At 56.6% G+C, this 22,280-nt stretch overlaps 1 protein-coding gene across 1 annotated transcript; it reads left to right on the top strand.

The window, feature by feature from the left end:
• Positions 1 to 18,582: 18,582 nt before the first annotated feature.
• LOC126227776 (cuticle collagen dpy-5-like) lies at positions 18,583 to 19,042 on the top strand (the record flags this gene model as incomplete). The annotated part of the gene is made up of 1 exon (XM_049942256.1): positions 18,583 to 19,042. A coding segment is annotated over exon 1 (460 nt), but the record flags the coding sequence as incomplete, so codon positions are not given.
• Positions 19,043 to 22,280: the final 3,238 nt, after the last annotated feature.

Genomic DNA, 22,280 nt, shown 5'->3' with positions numbered 1-22,280 from the left:
CACTCCGTGCGAAGTCTGCACTCCGTGCGAAGGCTGCACTCCGTGCGAAGGCTGCACTATATGCGAAGGCTGCACTCCGTGCGAAGGCTGCACTCCGTGCGAAGGCTGCACTCCGTGCGAAGGCTGCACTCCGTGCGAAGGATGCACTCCGTGCGAAGGCTGCACTCCGTGCGAAGGCTGCACTCCGTGCGAAGGCTGCACTCCGTGCGAAGTCTGCGCTCCGTGCGAAGGCTGCACTCCGTGCGAAGGCTGCACTCCGTGCGAAGGCTGCACTCCGTGCGAAGGCTGCACTCCGTGCGAAGTCTGCACTCCGTGCGAAGGCTGCACTCCGTGCGAAGGCTGCACTCCGTGCGAAGGCTGCACTCCGTGCCAAGGCTGCACTCCGTGCGAAGGCTGCACTCCCTGCCAACGCAGCACTCCGTGCCAAGGCTGCACTCCGTGGCAAGGCTGCACTCCGTGCGAAGGCTGCACTCCGTGCGTAGGCTGCACTCCGTGCGAAGGCTGCACTCTGTGCAATGGCTGCACTCTGTGCGAAGGCTGCACTCCGTGCTAAGGCTGCACTCCTTGCGAAGGCTGTACTCCGTGCGAAGGCTGCACTCCTTACGAAGTCAAGACTCCGTGCGAAGGCTGCACTCCGTGCGAAGGCTGCACTCCGTGCGAAGGATGCACTCCGTGCGAAGGCTGCACTCCGTGCGAAGGCTGCACTCCGTGCGAAGGCTGCACTCTGTGCAATGGCTGCACTCCGTGCGAAGGCTGCACTCCGTGCTAAGGCTGCACTCCTTGCGAAGGCTGCACTCCGTGCGAAGGCTGCACTCCGTTCGAAGGCTGAACTCCGTGCGAAGGTTGCACTCCGTGCGAAGGCTGCACTCCTTGCGAAGGCTGCACTCCGTGCGAAGGCTGCACTCCGTGCGAAGGCTACACTCTGTGCGAAGGCTGCACTCCGTGCGAAGGCTGCAATCCGTGCCAAGGCTGCACTCCGTGCCAAGGCTGCACTCTGTGCCAAGGCTGCACTCCGTGCGAAGGCTGCACTCCCTGCCAAGGCTGCACTCCGTGCCAAGGCTGCACTCCGTGCCACGGCTGCACTCCGTGCCAAGGCTGCACTCCGTGCCAAGGCTGCACTCCGTGCCAAGGCTGCACTCCGTGCCAAGGCTGCACTCCGTGCCAAGGCTGCACTCCGTGCCAAGGCTGCACTCCGTGCCAAGGCTGCACTCCGTGCCAAGGCTGCACTCCGTGCCAAGGCTGCACTCTGTGCCAAGGCTGCACTCCGTGCGAAGGCTGCACTCCGTGCGTAGGCTGCACTCCGTGTGAAGGTAGCACTCCGTGCGAAGGCTGCACTCCATGCGAAGGCTGCACTCCGTGCGAAGGCTGCACTCCGTGCGATGGCTGCACTCCGTGCGGAGGCTGCACTCCGTGCGAAGGCTGCACTCCGTGTGGAGGCTGCACTCCTTGCGAAGGCTGACTCTGTGCGAAGGCTGCACTCCTTACGAAGTCTCCACTCCGTGCGAAGGCTGCACTCCGTGCGGTGGCTGCACTCCGTCCGAAGGCTGCACTCCGTGCGAAGGCTGCACTCCGTGCGGAGGCTGCACTCCGTGCGAAGGCTGCACTCCATGCATAGGCTGCACTCCATGCATAGGCTGCACTCCGTGCCACAGCAGCACTCCGTGCGAAGGCAGCACTCCGTGCCAAGGCAGCACTCCATGCGAAGGCAGCACTCCGTGCGAAGGCTGCACTCCGTCCGAAGGCTGCACTCCGTGCAAAGGCTGCACTCCGTGCAATGGCTGCACTCCGTCCGAAGGCTGCACTCCGTGCAAAGGCTGCACTCCGTGCGATGGCTACACTCATTGCGAAGGCTGCACTCCATGCAAAGGTTGCACTCCGTGCAACAGCAGCACTTCGTGTGAAGGCAGCACTCCATGTGAAGGCTTCACTCCATCCAAAGGCTGCACTCCATGCGATGGCGACACTCCATGCGAAGTCTGCACTCCATGCGAAGGCTGCACTCCGTGCAACAGCAGCACTCCTTGCGAAGGCAGCACTCCTTGCGAAGGCAGCACTCCTTGTGAAGGCATCACTCCGTGCAAACGCTGCACTCCATGCGAAGGCTGCACTCCGATCAAAGGTTGCACTCCGAGCGAAGGTTGCACTCGGTGTGAAGGCTGCTCTCCGTGCGAAGGCTGCACTCGGTGCAAAGGCTGTACTCCTTTTGAAGGCTGCACTCCGTGCGAAGGCTGCACTCTTTGCGAAGGCTGAACTCTGTGCGGAGGTTGCAGTCCTTGCGAAGGCTGCAATCCGTACATAGGCTGCACTCCGTGCGAAGGCTGCACTCCGTGCGAAGGCTGCACTCTGTGCGATGGCAGCACTCCGTGTGAAGGCTGCACGCCATGCGAAGGGTGCACGCCGTGCAAAGGCTGCACTCCATGCAAACGCTGCACTCCATGCGAAGGCAGCACTCCGAGCGAAGGATGCACTCCGAGCAAAGGTTGCACTCTGTGCGAAGATTGCACTCCGAGCGAAGGTTGCAATCGATACGAAGACTGCACTCCATGTGAAAACTGAATTTCATGGGAAGGCTGCACCCCGTGCAAAGGCTGCACCCTGTGCAAAGGCTGCATTCTGTGCAAAGGCTGCACTCTGTGCAAAGGCTGCACTCCTTGTAAAGGGTTCACACCTTATGAAGGCTGCACTCCTTGCGAAGGCTGCACTCTTCGTAAAGGCTGCACTCCGTGCGATGACAGAACTCCGTGCGAAGGCTGCTCTCCATGCGAAGGGTGCACGCTGTCCAACAGCAGCACTCCATGTCATGGCTTCACTCCATCCAAATGCTGCACTCCATGCGATGGCTGCACTCCATGTGAAGTCTGCACTCCATGCGAAGGGTGCACTCCGTGCAACAGCAGCACTCCTTGCGAAGGCAGCACTCCTTGCGAAGGCAGCACTCCTTGCGAAGGCAGCACTCCTTGCGAAGGCAGCACTCCGTGCAAACGCTGCACTCGATGCGAATGCTGCACTCCGAGCAAAGGTTGCACTCCGAGCAAAGGTTGCACTCGGTGTGAAGGCTGCGCTCAGTGCGAAGGCTGCACTCGGTGCGAAGGCTGCACTCAGTGCGAAGGCTGCACTCCGTGCGACGGCAGCACACCGTGCGAAGGCTACACTCCGTGCGAAGGCTGCACTCCATGCGAAGGGTCCAATCCATGCGAAGGCTGCACTCCGTGCAAAGGCAACACTCCGTGCGAAGGCTACATTCTGTGTGAAGGCTGCAGTCCTTGCAAAGGCTGATCTGTGGGCGAAGGTTGCAGTCCTTGTGAAGGCTGCAATCCGTGCAAAGGCTGCACTCGGTACGAAGTCTGCACTCCGTGCGAAGGCTGCACTCCGTGCGAAGGCTGTACTCCGTATGAAGGCTGCACTCCGTGCGAAGGATGCACTCCGTGCGAAGGCTGCACTCCGTGCGAAGGCAGCACTCCGTGCGAAGGCAGCACTCCGTGCGAAGGCAGCAGTCCGTGCGAAGGCAGCACTCATTGCGAAGGCAGCACTCGGTTCGCTGGCAGCACTCCTTGCGAAGGCAGCACTCCTTGCGAAGGCATCACTCCTTGTGAAGGCAGCACTATATTGAAGGCAGCACTCCTTGCGAAGGCAGCACTCCATGCGAAGTCTGAACTCCGCTCGAAGGCTGCTCTCCGCGCGAAGGGTGCACTCCGTGCGAAGGCTACACTCCGTGCGAAGGCTGCACTCCGTGTGAAGGGTCCACTCCATGCGAAGGCTGCACTCCGTGCGAAGGCAACACTCCGTGTGAATGCAGCACTCCTCGCGAAGGCAGCACTCATTGCGAAGGCAGCACTCCTTGCAAAGGCAACACTCCTTGCATGGGCAGCACTCCTTGCAAAGGCAACACTCCCTGCAAGGGCAGCACTGCTTGCGAAGGCAGCTCTCCTTGCGAAGGCAGCACTCCTTGCGAGGGCAGCACTCAATGCGAATCAGCACTCCTTGCGAAGGCAGCACTCCTTGCGAAGGCAGTAGTCTTTGCGAAGGCTGCACTCCTTGCGAAGGCTGCACACCTTGCGAAGGCTGGACTCCTTGTAAAGGCTGCACTCCGTACGATGACAGCACTCCGTGCGAAGGCTGCACTCCATGCAAAGGGTGCACGACGTCCAACAGCAGCACTTCGTATGAAGGCAGCACTCCATGCGAAGGCTTCACTCCATGCAAAGGCTGCACTCCATGCAAATGTTCCACTGCATGTGAAGGATGCACTCCATGCATAGGCTGCACTCCATGCAAACGCTGCACTCCATGCGAAGGCAGCACTCCGAGCGAAGGATGCACTGCGAGCAAACGCAGCACTCCGATCGAGGGATGCACTCCGAGCGAAGGATGCACCCCGTGCAAAGGCTGCATTCTGAGCAAAGGCTGCGGTCTTTGCAAAGGCTGCACTCCATGCGAAGGCTGTGCTCCTTACAAAGGCTGCACTCATTGCGAAGGCTGCACTCCGTGCATAGGCTGCACGCCGTGCGATGGCTGCACTCCATGCGAAGGCTGCACTCCATGCAAAGGCTGCACTCCGTGCAATAGCAGCACATCGTGCGAAGGCAGCACTCCATGCGAAGCATTCACTCCATGCGAAGGCTGCACTCCATGCAAACACTGCACACCATGCGAAGGTGCACTCCGAGCAAAGGTTGGACTCCGAGAGAAGGTTGCACTCCGAGCGAAGGTTGCACTCCATGCAAACGCTGCACTCCATGCGAAGGCAGCACTCCGAGCGAAGGATGCACTCCGAGCAAAGTTTGTACTCTGAGCGAAGATTGCACTCCGAGCGAAGGTTGCAATCGATATGAAGACTGCACTCCATGCGAAAACTGAATTTCATGCGAAGGCTGGACCCCGTGCAAAGGCTGCACCCTGTGCAAAGGCTGCATTCTGTGCAAAGGTTGCACTCTGTGCAAAGGCTGCACACCATGCAAAGGGTTCACCCCTTATGAAGGCTGCACTCCTTGTGAAGGCTGCACTCTTCGTAAAGGCTGCACTCCATGCGATGACAGAACTCCGTGCGAAGGCTGCTCTCCATGCGAAGGGTGCACGCTGTCCAACAGCAGCACTCCATGTCATGGCTTCACTCCATCCAAACGCTGCACTCCATGCGATGGCTGCACTCCATGTGAAGTCTGCACTCCATGCGAAGGCTGCACTCCGTCCGAAGGCTGCACTCCGTGCAAAGGCTGCACTCCGTGCAATGGCTGCACTCCGTCCGAAGGCTGCACTCCGTGCAAAGGCTGCACTCCGTGCGATGGCTACACTCATTGCGAAGGCTGCACTCCATGCAAAGGTTGCACTCCGTGCAACAGCAGCACTTCGTGTGAAGGCAGCACTCCATGTGAAGGCTTCACTCCATCCAAAGGCTGCACTCCATGCGATGGCGACACTCCATGCGAAGTCTGCACTCCATGCGAAGGCTGCACTCCGTGCAACAGCAGCACTCCTTGCGAAGGCAGCACTCCTTGCGAAGGCAGCACTCCTTGTGAAGGCATCACTCCGTGCAAACGCTGCACTCCATGCGAAGGCTGCACTCCGATCAAAGGTTGCACTCCGAGCGAAGGTTGCACTCGGTGTGAAGGCTGCTCTCCGTGCGAAGGCTGCACTCGGTGCAAAGGCTGCACTCCTTGCGAAGGCTGCACTCCGTGCGAAGGCTGCACTCTTTGCGAAGGCTGAACTCTGTGCGGAGGTTGCAGTCCTTGCGAAGGCTGCAATCCGTACATAGGCTGCACTCCGTGCGAAGGCTGCACTCCGTGCGAAGGCTGCACTCTGTGCGATGGCAGCACTCCGTGTGAAGGCTGCACGCCATGCGAAGGGTGCACGCCGTGCAAAGGCTGCACTCCATGCAAACGCTGCACTCCATGCGAAGGCAGCACTCCGAGCGAAGGATGCACTCCGAGCAAAGGTTGCACTCTGTGCGAAGATTGCACTCCGAGCGAAGGTTGCAATCGATACGAAGACTGCACTCCATGCGAAAACTGAATTTCATGGGAAGGCTGCGGCCCGTGCCAAGGCTGCACCCTGTGCAATGGCTGCATTCTGTGCAAAGGCTGCACTCTGTGCAAAGGCTGCACTCCTTGCAAAGGGTTCACACCTTATGAAGGCTGCACTCCTTGCGAAGGCTGCACTCTTCGTAAAGGCTGCACTCCGTGCGATGACAGAACTCCGTGCGAAGGCTGCTCTCCATGCGAAGGGTGCACGCTGTCCAACAGCAGCACTCCATGTCATGGCTTCACTCCATCCAAATGCTGCACTCCATGCGATGGCTGCACTCCATGTGAAGTCTGCACTCCATGCGAAGGCTGCACTCCGTGCAACAGCAGCACTCCTTGCGAAGGCAGCACTCCTTGCGAAGGCAGCACTCCTTGCGAAGGCAGCACTCCTTGCGAAGGCAGCACTCCGTGCAAACGCTGCACTCCATGCGAATGCTGCACTCCGAGCAAAGGTTGCACTCCGAGCAAAGGTTGCACTCGGTGTGAAGGCTGCGCTCAGTGCGAAGGCTGCACTCGGTGCGAAGGCTGCACTCAGTGCGAAGGCTGCACTCCGTGCGACGGCAGCACACCGTGCGAAGGCTACACTCCGTGCGAAGGCTGCACTCCATGCGAAGGGTCCAATCCATGCGAAGGCTGCACTCCGTGCGAAGGCAACACTCCGTGCGAAAGCTACATTCTGTGTGAAGGCTGCAGTCCTTGCAAAGGCTGATCTGTGGGCGAAGGCTGCAGTCCTTGTGAAGGCTGCAATCCGTGCAAAGGCTGCACTCGGTACGAAGGCTGCACTCCGTGCGAAGGCTGCACTCCGTGCGAAGGCTGCACTCCGTATGAAGGCTGCACTCCGTGCGAAGGATGCACTCCGTGGGAAGGCTGCACTCCGTGCGAAGGCAGCACTCCGTGCGAAGGCAGCACTCCGTGCGAAGGCAGCAGTCCGTGCGAAGGCAGCACTCATTGCGAAGGCAGCACTCGGTTCGCTGGCAGCACTCCTTGCGAAGGCAGCACTCCTTGCGAAGGCAGCACTCCTTGTGAAGGCAGCACTATATTGAAGGCAGCACTCCTTGCGAAGGCAGCACTCCATGCGAAGTCTGAACTCCGCTCGAAGGCTGCTCTCCGCGCGAAGGGTGCACTCCGTGCGAAGGCTACACTCCGTGCGAAGGCTGCACTCCGTGTGAAGGGTCCACTCCATGCGAAGGCTGCACTCCGTGCGAAGGCAACACTCCGTGTGAATGCAGCACTCCTCGCGAAGGCAGCACTCATTGCGAAGGCAGCACTCCTTGCAAAGGCAACACTCCTTGCATGGGCAGCACTCCTTGCAAAGGCAACACTCCCTGCAAGGGCAGCACTGCTTGCGAAGGCAGCTCTCCTTGCGAAGGCAGCACTCCTTGCGAGGGCAGCACTCAATGCGAATCAGCACTCCTTGCGAAGGCAGCACTCCTTGCGAAGGCAGTAGTCTTTGCGAAGGCTGCACTCCTTGCGAAGGCTGCACACCTTGCGAAGGCTGGACTCCTTGTAAAGGCTGCACTCCGTACGATGACAGCACTCCGTGCGAAGGCTGCACTCCATGCAAAGGGTGCACGACGTCCAACAGCAGCACTTCGTATGAAGGCAGCACTCCATGCGAAGGCTTCACTCCATGCAAAGGCTGCACTCCATGCAAATGTTCCACTGCATGTGAAGGATGCACTCCATGCATAGGCTGCACTCCATGCAAACGCTGCACTCCATGCGAAGGCAGCACTCCGAGCGAAGGATGCACTGCGAGCAAACGCAGCACTCCGATCGAGGGATGCACTCCGAGCGAAGGATGCACCCCGTGCAAAGGCTGCATTCTGAGCAAAGGCTGCGGTCTTTGCAAAGGCTGCACTCCATGCGAAGGCTGTGCTCCTTACAAAGGCTGCACTCATTGCGAAGGCTGCACTCCGTGCATAGGCTGCACGCCGTGCGATGGCTGCACTCCATGCGAAGGCTGCACTCCATGCAAAGGCTGCACTCCGTGCAATAGCAGCACTTCGTGCGAAGGCAGCACTCCATGCGAAGCATTCACTCCATGCGAAAGCTGCACTCCATGCAAACACTGCACACCATGCGAAGGTGCACTCCGAGCAAAGGTTGCACTCCGAGAGAAGGTTGCACTCCGAGCGAAGGTTGCACTCCATGCAAACGCTGCACTCCATGCGAAGGCAGCACTCCGAGCGAAGGATGCACTCCGAGCAAAGTTTGTACTCTGAGCGAAGATTGCACTCCGAGCGAAGGTTGCAATCGATATGAAGACTGCACTCCATGCGAAAACTGAATTTCATGCAAAGGCTGGACCCCGTGCAAAGGCTGCACCCTGTGCAAAGGCTGCATTCTGTGCAAAGGTTGCACTCTGTGCAAAGGCTGCACACCATGCAAAGGGTTCACCCCTTATGAAGGCTGCACTCCTTGTGAAGGCTGCACTCTTCGTAAAGGCTGCACTCCGTGCGATGACAGAACTCCGTGCGAAGGCTGCTCTCCATGCGAAGGGTGCACGCTGTCCAACAGCAGCACTCCATGTCATGGCTTCACTCCATCCAAACGCTGCACTCCATGCGATGGCTGCACTCCATGTGAAGTCTGCACTCCATGCGAAGGCTGCACTCCGTGCAACAGCAGCACTCCTTGCGAAGGCAGCACTCCTTGCGAAGGCAGCACTCCTTGCGAAGGCAGCACTCCTTGCGAAGGCAGCACTCCGTGCAAACGCTGCACTCCATGCGAATGCTGCACTCCGAGCAAAGGTTGCACTCCGAGCAAAGGTTGCACTCGGTGTGAAGGCTGCGCTCAGTGCGAAGGCTGCACTCGGTGCAAAGGCTGCACTCAGTGCGAAGGGTCCACTCCATGCGAAGGCTGCACTCCGTGCGTAGGCAACACTCCGTGCGAAGACTACATCCTGTGTGAAGGCTGCAGTCCTTGCGAAGGCTGATCTGTGGGCGAAGGCTGCAGTCCTTGTGAAGGCTGCAATCCGTGCAAAGGCTGCACTCGGTACGAAGGCTGCACTCCGTGCGAAGGCTGCACTCCGTGCGAAGGCTGCACTCCATATGAAGGCTGCACTCCATATGAAGGATGCACTCCGTGCGAAGGCTGCACTGCGTGTGAAGGCAGCACTCCGTGCGAAGGCAGCACTCCGTGCGAAGGCAGCAGTCCGTGCGAAGGCAGCACTCGTTGCGAAGGCAGCACTCGTTGCGCAGGCAGCACTCCTTGCGAAGGCAGCACTCCTTGTGAAGGCAGCACTCCTTGTGAAGGCAGCACTATATTGAAGGCAGCACTCCTTGCGAAGGCAGCACTCCGTGCGAAGTCTGAACTCCGCTCGAAGGCTGCTCTCCGCGCGAAGGGTGCACTCCGTGCGAAGGCTACACTCCGTGCGAAGGCTGCACTCCGTGTGAAGGGTCCACTCCATGCGAAGGCTGCACTCCGTGCGAAGGCAACACTCCGTGTGAATGCAGCACTCCTCGCGAAGGCAGCACTCATTGCGAAGGCAGCACTCCTTGCAAAGGCAACACTCCTTGCATGGGCAGCACTCCTTGCAAATGCAACACTCCCTGCAAGGGCAGCACTTCTTGCGAAGGCAGCTCTCCTTGCGAAGGCAGCACTCCTTGCGAGGGCAGCACTCAATGCGAATCAGCACTCCTTGCGAAGGCAGCACTCCTTGCGAAGGCAGTAGTCTTTGCGAAGGCTGCACTCCTTGCGAAGGCTGCACACCTTGCGAAGGCTGGACTCCTTGTAAAGGCTGCACTCCGTACGATGACAGCACTCCGTGGGAAGGCTGCACTTGATGCAAAGGGTGCACGCCGTCCAACAGCAGCACTTCGTATGAAGGCAGCACTCCATGCGAAGGCTTCACTCCACGCAAAGGCTGCACTCCATGCAAATGCTGCACTCCATGCGAAGGCAGCACTCCTTCCGAAGATAGCACTCTTTGCGTTGGCTGTATTCTGTGCGAAGTCTGCAGTCCTTGCAAATGCTGATCTCAGTGCGAAGGCTGCAGTCCTTGCGAAGGCTGCAATCCGTGCAAAGGCTGCACACCGTGCAATGGCTGCACTCCGTGCGAAGGCTGCACTCCGTGCGAAGGCTGCACTCCTTGCGAAGGCTGCACTCCGTGCGAAGGCAGCACTCTGTGCGAAGGCAGCACTCCGTGCGAAGGCAGCACTCCGTGCGAAGGCAGCACTCCGTGCGAAGGCAGCACTCCGTGCGAAGGCAGCACTCCGTGCGAAGGCAGCACTCATTGCGAAGGAAGCACTCGTTGCGCAGGCAGCACTCCTTGCGAAGGCAGCACTCCTTGTGAAGGCAGCACTACTTGCGAAGGCAGCACCCCTTTCAAAGGCAGCACTCCATGCGAAGGCAGCACTCCTTGCGAAGGCAGCACTCCTTGCGAATCAGCACCCCTTGCGAAGGCAGCACTCCTTGCGAAGGCAGTAGTCTTTGTGAAGGCTGCACTCCTTGCGAAGTCTGCACTCCTTGCGAAGGCTGCACAGCGTGTGAAGGCTGCATTCCGTGCGATGGCAGCACTCTGTGCGAAGGCTGCACTCCATGCAAAGGCTGTACTCCATGCGAAGGCAGCACTCCGAGCGAAGGATACACTCCGAGCAATGGTTGCACTCCGAGCAGAGGTTGCACTCCGAGCGAAGGTTGCAATCCATACGAAGACTGCAATCCATGCGAAAACTGCATTTCATGCAAAGGCTGCACCCCGTGCAAAGGCTGCATTCTGAGCAAAGGCTGCAGTCTTTGCAAAGGCTGCACTCCATGCGAAGGCTGTGCTCCTTACAAAGGCTGCACCCCTTGCGAAGGCTGCACTCCGTGCGTAGGCTGCACGCCGTGCGATGGCTGCACTCTATGCAAAGGCTGCACTCCATGCAAAGGCTGCACTCCGTGCAATAGCAGCACTTCGTGCGAAGGCAGCACTCCATGCGAAGCATTCACCCCATGCGAAGGCTGCACTCCATGCAAACACTGCACACCATGCGAAGGTGCACTCCGAGCGAAGGTTGCACTCCGAGAGAAGGTTGCACTCCGAGCGAAGGTTGCACTATGAGCCAAGGCTGCACTCTGTGTGAAGGATGCACTCCGTGCGAAGGCTGCTCACTGCGCGAAGGCTGCTCTCCGCATGAAGGCTGCACTCCGTGCGAAGGCTGCACTCCGTTCGAAGGCTGTTCTCTGTGCGAAGGCAACACTCCGTGCGAAGGCAGCACTCCTCACGAAGGCAGCACTCCTTGTGAAGGCAGCACTCCTTGCAAAGGCAACACTCCTTGCAAGGACAGCACTCTTTGCGAAGGCAGCTCTCCTTGCGAAGGGGGCACTCCTTGCAAAGGCAGCACTGCATGCGAAGGCAGCACTCCTTGCGAAGGCAGCACTCCTTGCGAATCAGACCTGCTTGCGAAAGCAGCACTCCTTGCGAAGGCAGTACTCTTTGTGAAGGCTGCACTCCTTGCGAAGGCTCCACTCCTTGTAAAGGCTGCACTCCGTGCGATGACAGCACTCCGTGCGAAGACTGCACTCCATGCGAAGGGTGCACGCCATCCAATAGCAGTACTTCGTGTGAGGGCAGCACTCCATGCGAAGGCTGCACTCCATGCAAACGCTGCACTCCATGCGAAGGCAGCACTCCGAGCGAAGGACGCACTCCGAGCAAAGGTTGCACTCCGAGCGAAGGTTGCACTCCGAGCGAAGGTTGCAATCCATACGAAGACTGCACTCCATGCGAAAACTGAATTTCATGCGAAGGCTGCACCATGTGCAAAGGCTGCAACCTGTGCAAAGGCTGCATTCTGTGCAAAGGCTCCACTCTGTGCAAAGGCTGCACTTCTTGCAAAGGCTGCGCCCCTTACGAAGGCTGCACTCCTTGCAAAGGCTGCACTCCGTGCGAAGGCTGCACTCTGTGGGAAGGCTGCACTCTGTGGGAAGGCTGCACTCTGTGGGAAGGCTGCACTCCGTGCGAAGGCTGCACTCCATGCTAAGGCTGCACTCTTTACGAATGCAGCACTCCTTGCGAAGGCTGCATTCTGTGCGAAGGCTGCAGTCCTTGCGAAGGCTGAACTCTGTGCGAAGGCTGCACTCCGTGCAAAGGCTTAACTCCTTGCAAGGGCTGCACTCCGTGCAAAGGCTGCACTCAGTGCGATGGCCGCACTCAGTGCGATGGCCGCACTCATTGCAAAGGCTGCACTCCATGTGAAGGTTGTACTCCGTGCAACAGCAGCACTTCGTGTGAAGGCAGCACTCCATGTGAAGGCTTCACTCCATCCAAAGGCTGCACTCCTTGCATTGGCTGCACTCCATGTGAAGTCTGCACTCCATGCGAAGGCTGCACTCCGTGCAACAGCAACACTCCTTGCGAATCAGCACTCATTGCTAAAGCAGCCCTCCTTGCGAAGGTAGCACTCTTCGCGAAGGCTGCCTCCTTGCGAAGGCCTCACTCCGTGCGATGGCAGCACTCCGTGCGAAGGCAGCACTCCTTGCAAAGGCTGCATTCTGTGCGAAGGCTGCAGTCATTGCGATGGCTGAACTCCGTGTGAAGGCTGCAGTCCTTGCGAAGGCTGCAATCCGTGCAAAGGCTGCACTCCGTGCGAAGGCTGCACTCCGTGCGAAGGCTGCACTCCGTGCGAAGGCAGCACTCCGTGCGAAGGCAGCACTCCGTGCGAAGGCAGCACTCGTTGCGAAGGCGGCACTCCTTGCGCAGGCAGCACTCCTTGCGCAGGCAGCACTCCTTGCGAAGGCAGCACTCCTTGCGAAGGCAGCACTCCTTGTGAAGGCAGCATTTCTTGTGAAGGCAGCACTCCTTGCGAAGGCAGCACTCCTTGCAAAGGCAGCACTCCATGCGAAGGCAGCACTCCTTGCGAAGGCAGCACTCCTAGCGAATCAGCACTCCTTGCGAAGGCAGCACTCCTTGCGAAGGCAGTAGTCTATGCGAAGGCTGCACCCCTTGCGAAGGCTGCACTCCTTGCGAAGGCTGCACTGTGTGTGAAGGCTGCACTCCGTGCGATGGCAGCACTCCGTGCAAAGGCTGCACTCCATGCGAAGGGTGCACGCCGTGCAGCAGCAGCACTTCGTGCTAAGGCAGCACTCCATGCGAAAGCTTCACTCCATGCGAAGGCTGCACTCCATGCAAACGCTGCACTCCATGCAGTATTCTTTGCGAAGGCTGCACTCCTTGCGAAGGCTGCACTCCTTGCGAAGGCTGCACTGCGTGTGAAGGCTGCACTCCATGCGATGGCAGCACTCAGTGTGAAGGCAACACTCATTGCGAAGGCAGCACTGATTGCGCAGGCAGCACTCCTTGCGAAGGCAGCACTCCTTGCGAAGGCAGCACTCCTTGGGAAGGCAGCACCCCTTGCGAAGGCAGCACTCCTTGCGAAGGCAGCACTCCTTGCAAAGGCAGCACTCCTTGCGAAGGCAGCACTCCTTGCGAAGGCAGCACTCCTTGCGAAGGCAGCACTCCTTGCGAATCAGCACTCCTTGCGAATCAGCACTCCTTGCGAAGGCAGCACTCGTTGCAAAGGCAGTAGTCTTTGCGGACGCTGCACTCCTTGCGAAGGCTACACTCCTTGCGAAGGCTGCACTGCATGTGAAGGCTGCATTCCGTGTGATGGCAGCGTGCAAAGGCTGCACTCCATGCGAAGGGTGCACGCCGTGCAACAGCAGCACTTCGTGCGAAGGCAGCACTCCATGCGAAGGTTTCACTCCATGCGAAAGCTGCACTCCATGCAAATGCTCCACCCCATGTGAAGGATGCACTCCATGCAAAGGCTGCACTCCATGCAAACGCTGCACTCCATGCGAAGGCAGCACTCCGAGCAAAGGATGCACTCCTACCAAAGGTTGCACCCCGAGCAGAGGTTGCACTCCGAGCGAAGGTTGCAATCCATACGAAGACTGCACTCCATGCGAAAACTGCATTTCATGCAAAGGCTGCACCCCGTGCAAAGGCTGCAATCTGAGCAAAGGCTGCACTCTGTTGAAAGGCTGCACTTTGTGCAAAGGCTGTGCTCCTTTCAAAGGCTGCACTCCTTGCGAGGGCTGCACTCCGTGTGTAGGCTGCACGTTGTGCGATAGCTGCACTCCATGCGAAGGCTGCACTCCATGCAAAGGCTGCACTCCGTGTAACAGCAGCGCTTCGTGCGAAGGCAGCACTCCATGCGAAGGCTTCACTCCATGCGAAGGCTGCACTCCATGCAAACGCTGCACCCCATGCGCAGGCTGCACTCCGAGCGAAGGTTGCTCTCCGAGCGAAGGTTGCTCTCCGAGCGAAGGTTGCTCTCTGAGCGAAGGTTGCACTCCGAGCGAAGGTTGCACTCCGAGCCAAGGCTGCACTCTGCGTGAAGTATGCACTCCGTGTGAAGGCTGAACTCCGCGCGAAGGCTGCTCTCCACGTGAAGGCTGCACTCCGTGCAAAGGCTGCACTCCATGTGAAGGCTGCACTCCATGTGAAGGCTGCACTCCATGTGAAGGCTTCACTGCGCAGGAAGTTTGCACTCCTTGCGAAGGCTGCACTCTGTGCGAAGGCTGCACTCCATGCGACGGCTGCACTCCGTTCAACACCAGCAGTTCGTGCGAAGTCTGCACTCCATGCAAACGCTGCACTCCATATGAAGGCTGTACTCCGAGCGAAGGTTGCACTCCGAGCGAAGGTTGCACTCCGAGCAAAGGTTGCACTCGTTGCTAAGGCTGCAATCCGTGTGAAGGATGCACCCCGTGCGGAGGCAGCACTCTGTGCAAAGGCAGCACTCCGTGCGAAGGCATTACTACTTGCGACGGCAGCACTCCTTTCAAAGGCTGCACTCCTTGCAAAGACAACAATCATCGAGAAGGCATCATTCCTCGCGAAGGCAGCATTCCTTGTGACGGCAGCACTCTTTGCGATGGCAGCACTCATTGCGACGGCAGCACTCGTTGCGATGGCAGCACTCCTTGCGAAAGCAGCACTCCTTGCGAAGGCTGCAATCCTTGCGAAGGCTGCACTCCTTGTGAAGGCTGCACTCCTTGCACTCCTTGCGAAGGCTGCACTCCGTACCAAGGCTGCACTCCGTGCGAAGGCTCCACTCCGTGTGAAGGCTGCACTCCGTGTGATGGCAGCACTCCTTGCGAAGGCTGCACTCCTTGCGAAGGTTCCACTCTGTGCAAAGGCTGCACTCCCTGCGAAGGCAGCACTCCTTGCGAAGGCAGCACTCCTTGCGAAGGAAGCACTCCTTGCGAAGGCTGCACTCCCTGCAAAGGCTGCACTCCCTGCACTCCTTGCGAAGGCTGCACTCCGTACCAAGGCTGCACTCCGTGCGAAGCCTGCACTCCGTGTGAAGGCTGCACTCCATGTCATGGCAGCACTCCTTGCGAAGGTAGCACTCCTTGCAAAGGCAACACTGCTTGCGAAGGCAGCACCCATAGCGAGGGCAGGACTCTTTGCGAAGGCTGCACTCCTTGCGAAGGCTGCACTCATGCTAGGGCTACACTCCGTGCAACAGCAGCTCTCCGTGTGAAGGCATCCTTGCGAAGGCTGTGCTCCTTACGTAGACTGGACTCCTTGCGAAGGCTGCACTACGTGCGAATGCCTGCACACCGTGCGAAGGCCTGGACGTCATGCGACGTCTTCAGTCCTTGCGAAGGCAGCACTCGTTGCGAAGGCAGCACTCGTTGTGACGGCAGCACTCGTTGCGACGGCAGCACACGTTGCCAAGGCAGCACTCCATTCGAAGGCTGCACTCCATGCGAAGGCTGCACTTCATGCGAAGGCTGCACTTCATGCGAAGGCTGCACTCCATGTGAATGCTTCACTCTGCGGGAAGTTTGCACTCCTTGCGAAGGCTGCACTCTGTGCGAAGGCTGCACTCCATGCGACGGCTGCACTCCGATCAACACCAGCAGTTCGTGCGAAGACTGCACTCCATGCAAAAGCTGCACTCCATACGAAGGCTGTACTCCGAGCGAAGGTTGCACTCCGAGCAAAGGTTGCACTCGTAGCCAAGGCTGCACTCCGTGTGAAGGCTGCGCCCCGTGCGGAGGCAGCACTCCGTGCAAAGGCAGCACTCCGTGCGAAGGCATTACTCCTTGCGACGGCAGCACTCCTTTCAAAGGCTGCACTCCTTGCGAAGACAATACTCATCGCGAAGGCATCATTCCTCGCGACGGCAGCACTCCTTGCGACGGCAGCATTCGTTGCGACGGCAGCACTCCTTGCAACGGCAGCACTCCTTTCGAAGGGTGCACTCCTTGCGAAGGCTGCACTCCTTGCGAAGGCTGCACTCCTTGCGAAGGCTGCACTCCTTGCGAAGGCTGCACTCCTTGCGAAGGCTGCACTCCTTGCGAAGGCTGCACTCCTTGCGAAGGCTGCACTCAATGCGGAGCCTGCACTCCTTGCGAAGGCTGCACTCCTTGCGAAGGCTGCACTCCTTGCGAAGGCTGCACTCCTTGCGAAGGCTGCACTCCATGCGAAGGCTGCACTCCATGCGAAGGCTGCACTCCATGCGAAGGCTGCACTCCATGCGAAGGCTGCACTCCATGCGAAGGCTGCACTCCATGCGAAGGCTGCACTCCATGCGAAGGCTGCACTCCATGCGAAGGCTGCACTCCATGTGAAGGCTGCACTGTGTTCGAGTGCTGCACTGTGTTCGAGGGCTGCACTGTGTGCGAAAACTGCTGCACTGCATGCAAAGGCTGCTCTCCCTGCGAAGGGTGTATTCCCAGTGGAGGCTGCACTACAGGCAGAGACTGCACTCCATGAAGAGACTGCACTCCATGAAGAGACTGCACTCCATGCAGAGACTGCACTCCATGCAGAGACTGCACTCCATGCAGAGACTGCACTCCATGCAGAGACTGCACTCCATGCAGAGACTGCACTCCCTCCGGAGGCTGCACTCACTCCGGAGGCTGCACTCACTCCCTCCGGATGCTGCACTCATTGTGAAGGCTGCACTCATTGTGATGGCTGCAGTCATTGATAGTCTCATTCTTTGCAAGGGCTGCACACCTTAAAAAGGCTGCACACCTTAAAAAGGCTGCACACCTTAAAAAGGCTGCACACCTTGCAAAGTCTGCACACACTGTTATTACTGCGTAGTCTTATTTCATCACTTCTATTAAGTGAGAAGATCTTTGTGGACGTCATGCAGTGTAAGGACTGCAAACCATGTCCAAGTAGCATGACTTGTATTCAGTACACCTTGTGGATAGCACTCTTAATGAAACAATGCCAGATTGTGGGGAAGATCCATATAAGAAAGAGACATGTTGCTACAGGTAGAGGAGCATACGTTCTGATATCAGTAGCTCTTGTCAGAGCAGCTCACAGCTCACCATGAAAGGAAAGCACACCTACCAGGGGCAACACACATTCGAAAGACAGTACAGATTGTGAGAGACTACACTGATTGGAGGTGGCACATGTTATTACGAAGTGACTCTATTGAAGGACAGAACGTGAAGCATGGACACCACTCCTTTTGAGGGCAGCATCCCTACTGAGGACAGAACAACTTGGGATGGGAGAACCACACAATGAGAGCTCAGCTTTCTGTGCAAGGGGGGCTTGTTATGCATTGTATGTGAGTACAGCACAGCTAGCAAGGGTGGCACTCCTTGCAAGGACGGCACTCCTTGAGAGGACAGCACTCCTTGCGAGGACGGCACACATCTGAGGACGGCACACCTTGCGGGGACGGCACACATCTGAGGACGGCACACCTTGCGGGGACGGCACACATCTGAGGACGGCACACCTTGCGGGGACGGCACACATCTGAGGACGGCACACCTTGCGGGGACGGCACACATCTGAGGACGGCACACATCTGAGGACGGCACACATCTGAGGACGGCACACATCTGAGGACGGCACACATCTGAGGACGGCACACATCTGAGGACGGCACACATCTGAGGACGGCACACATCTGAGGACGGCACACCGAGCAAAGATGGCACACCGAGCAAAGATGGCACACCGAGCAAAGATGGCACACCGAGCAAAGATGGCACACCCAGCAAAGATGGCACACCAAGCAAAGATGGCACACCCAGCAAAGATGGCACACCGTGCAAAGATGGCACACCGTGCAAAGATGGCACACCGTGCAAAGATGGCACACCGTGCAAAGTTGGCACACCGTGCAAAGTTGGCACACCGTGCAAAGATGGCACACTGTGCAAAGATGGCACACCTAGCTAAGATGGCACACCAAGCAAAGATGGCACACCAAGCAAAGATGGCACACCAAGCAAAGATGGCACACCAAGCAAAGATGGCACACCAAGCAAAGATGGCACACCAAGCAAAGATGGCACACCAAGCAAAGATGGCACACCAAGCAAAGATGGCACACCAAGCAAAGATGGCACACCAAGCAAAGATGGCACACCAAGCAAAGATGGCACACCAAGCAAAGATGGCACACCAAGCAAAGATGGCACACCAAGCAAAGATGGCACACCAAGCAAAGATCGCACACCAAGCAAAGATGGCACACCAAGCAAAGATGGCACACCAAGCAAAGATGGCACACCAAGCAAAGATGGCACACCAAGCAAAGATGGCACACCAAGGAAAGATGGCACACCATCAAAGATGGCACACCAAGCAAAGATGGCACACCAAGCAAAGATGGCACACCAAGCAAAGATGGCACACCAAGCAAAGATGGCACACCAAGCAAAGATGGACACCAAGCAAAGATGGACACCAAGCAAAGATGGCACACCAAGCAAAGATGGCACACCAAGCAAAGATGGCACACCAAGCAAAGATGGCACACCAAGCAAAGATGGCACACCAAACAAAGATGGCACACCAAGCAAAGATGACACACCAAGCAAACATGGTACACCAAGCAACGATGGCACACCAAGCAAAGATGGCACACCAAGCAAAGATGGCACACCAAGCAAAGATGGCACACCAAGCAAAGATGGCACACCAAGCAAAGATGGCACACCAAGCAAAGATGGCGCACCAAGCAAAGATGGCGCACCAAGCAAAGATGGCGCACCAAGCAAAGATGGCACACCAAGCAAAGATGGCAAACCAAGTAAAGATGGCACACCAAGTAAAGATGGCACACCAAGCAAAGATGGCACACCAAGCAAAGATGGCACACCAAGCAAAGATGGCACACCAAGCAAAGATGGCACACCAAGCAAAGATGGCACACCAAGCGAAGATGGCACACCATGCGAGGATGGCACACCAAGCGAGGATGGTACACCAAGCGAGGATGGCACACCAAGCGAGGATGGCACACCAAGCGAGGGTGGAACACCAAGCAAGGGTGGCACACCATGCGAGGATGGCACACCATGCGAGGATGGCACACCATGCGAGGATGGCACACCATGCGAGGATGGCACACCATGCGAGGATGGCACACCAAGCGAGGATGGCACACCAAGCGAGGATGGCACACCATGTGGGGATGGCACACCATGTGGTGATGGCACACCATGTGAGGTTGGCACACCATGTGAGGTTGGCACACCATGTGATGTTGGCACACCATGTGATGTTGGCACACCATGCGAGGATGGCACACCATGTGACCATGGCACACCGTGCGAGAATGGCACACCATGTGAGAAGGCACACCATGTGAGAAGGCACACCATGTGAGAAGGCACACCATGCAGAGACAGCACACCTCACAAGCACTGCACACCTAGAGAAGGCAGCACACCTGTGAAGTTAGCATGCCATGTGAAGACAGGTCGCCCTGCAAAGATACCTTCACAACACAAGACACCAATAAAATTGCACACCTGCTGAGTACATCAAGCGTTAAGAAGATGGCAGATATGCAGAGGACAGCTCACTTTAGGCAGTCCGCACACCTTAAAGGGAGAGCACATGTTGGAATGAGAGGACATTTTATAAGGGAGGCACACCCTAAGAGGAGAGTATGCCTTGTAATGTTAGTACACTGTGTGGGGATAAGACAATATATGAAAATGGCATATTTTCTGAAAAATTATATGTTCCAATGACTGCACTCATTATGAGGTTAGCACATGTTGGCAGTACAGCTCACCATGTGGGGGACAGAATAATTTTCACGGGCAGCACAACCAATGAAGACAGCTCACCTTGCACAGAATGCACACCCCTTGCAAGGACAAAACAGCCTGCAAGGAAAGGACATCTTTCGAGGACAACACACCTTGTGCAGCAGCATACTTTTTGAGGACAGCATATCTTATGAGAACAACAAATATTTTCATGACCGTTAAACAAGCGAGGACAGAACACCATATTAAGGTACAACATGTTGGGAGGAAAAACACATTTTCTGATAAGTGTATATTGTGCCATGCCATACGTGCTCACCTTGTGATGAGTACAAAACCTGTGAGGACAGTACAGCTTACATTGACAGCAGATATTGACACCGGCAATCCTCACAATGACAGAACACGTAGTTGTGTATCTGACCTTGTGAACATAGCATGCTTTTTGATGACAGCACAGCACACATTGCAAGGACAGCACAACTTGCGAGGGAAGCACACTGTCTGGGGACAGCACAATTTTCGAGGACAGCACAAGTTGCCAGTACTGCACAAGTTGCGAGTACAGCACAACTTGCGAGGACAGCACAGCTTGCAAGGACAGCACAGCTTGCGAGGACAGCACAGCTTGCGAGGACAGCACAGCTTGAGAGGACAGCACAGCTTGCGAGGACAGCACAGCTTGCAAGGACAGCACAGCTTGCGAGGACAGCACAGCTTGCGAGGACAGCACAGCTTGCGAGGACAGCACAGCTTGCGAGGACAGCACAGCTTGCGAGGACAGCACAGCTTGCGAGGACAGCACAGCTTGCGAGGACAGCACAGCTTGCGAGGACAGCACAGCTTGCGAGGACAACAGACCTTGTGATTAACCATGTGGATGCCATAACTCTAGTACATTCAGTAACTGTTTCATTTGCAGCAACCTTTATGTATACAGTAACACTTGCATGTACAGATATACTGAAATAAATAGGAAGAACTTCACATTCAGCAGTTTTAGCTGATAGAACATGAGTAGTGTGTGCTGCAACTCTTGCATGCACAGTATCTCTAATGTACAGAGTAAGTTTTGCGTAAGCAGTCACCTCTCCATGCAAGGTATCTCTTGCAAGTTCAGTAGTAGATGCTTTTGCAGCTGAGTTGTGTGTAGTAATTACAGAACTTGAAAAGACTGCTTTGCTTGCATGCTGTAATGCAGAAAAAAAGAGATGGGGAGGAGAAAAAGCAGTATGTAGAAAGAAGGGGGGGAGTGTATAGGGAAAGTATGTTTGAGAGAGTTGAAGAGGATAGTAATATGGGGAAGGAGGAGAGGAGGAGAAGGAAGCCATGGTGAGAAGAGGGAGAATGTATGGGGCAGAGAGGAAACGACGGAGAGAAGTAAGGAAGGAACGAAAGTAACAGGTAATATAACTATAAAGTGAAAGGAGGAGGATAGAGAAAAGTAATATATATACATAGTGTGTAGATGGTATGTTTACTACAATTGAGAACACACAAAAACGCTGTATAGGCAGTGAAGTGGAGACTCAAAAGGAGAAAACAACCACTAAGTCTGTGGTGAGGCAAGAAGGAAGAACGTCCATAACATTAGGCGCTACTGAATAATAAAGTGGGGAAACCAAATTGTAGAATGGTAGTCGAGCAACATGGTGGCTAGAATAAAAGACACTCGTCGGTGTGGTGTCTAATATCAGTCATGCTGTCCGTAAAGAAAACAGGAACGTACAGATCAAACACGTGCATCGAAATTCCCGACGATTGGAGCATTACAATAATCAGTACCATAAGCAGTGCTGTGTGGTGCCAATAACAAGTTGTCAGATAAGAATGAAGGGCAAGAAATCCACTGTAATACAGCAGATGAGAGACAGACGTACCAGTACTGCTAGACATGCCTAATGCTGCATAAATGCACGCTGCCACCTGTGCCGCACATTCACATAACGTAGTGTTACAGATGAAGTGCCTGCCGAAAACGCGGAGGGATTTCTATAGACTGTAACAATAAAAAAAAAAAGGAAAGTGTGAAGAGCGTGGGACACAGGGCAGCCGATACATTGTACGCCAAGGACGGAATGCGTCGGAAAGCGCGGTCCAGTATTGCGATAGGGGGAGTGGTGGGGGGGGGGGGGGTTTGGGGGCGCAAAATGCGGCCCGTCATTCGTCGGAATTCGCAGCTCGCGGCCGATATCTCGTGGTGCGATTCCAGGGATGAGCACAGCCTCTCACAGTCGCCTGGAGGCGCCATAAAATTTTGACTGTTCA

The sequence above is a fragment of the Schistocerca nitens genome, unplaced genomic scaffold (genome assembly GCF_023898315.1).
Source record: "Schistocerca nitens isolate TAMUIC-IGC-003100 unplaced genomic scaffold, iqSchNite1.1 HiC_scaffold_341, whole genome shotgun sequence".
NCBI classification, from domain to species: domain Eukaryota; kingdom Metazoa; phylum Arthropoda; class Insecta; order Orthoptera; family Acrididae; genus Schistocerca; species Schistocerca nitens.
The sequence above is the reverse complement of the archived record's forward strand: the minus strand, read 5'-3'. Positions and strand labels throughout refer to the sequence as shown.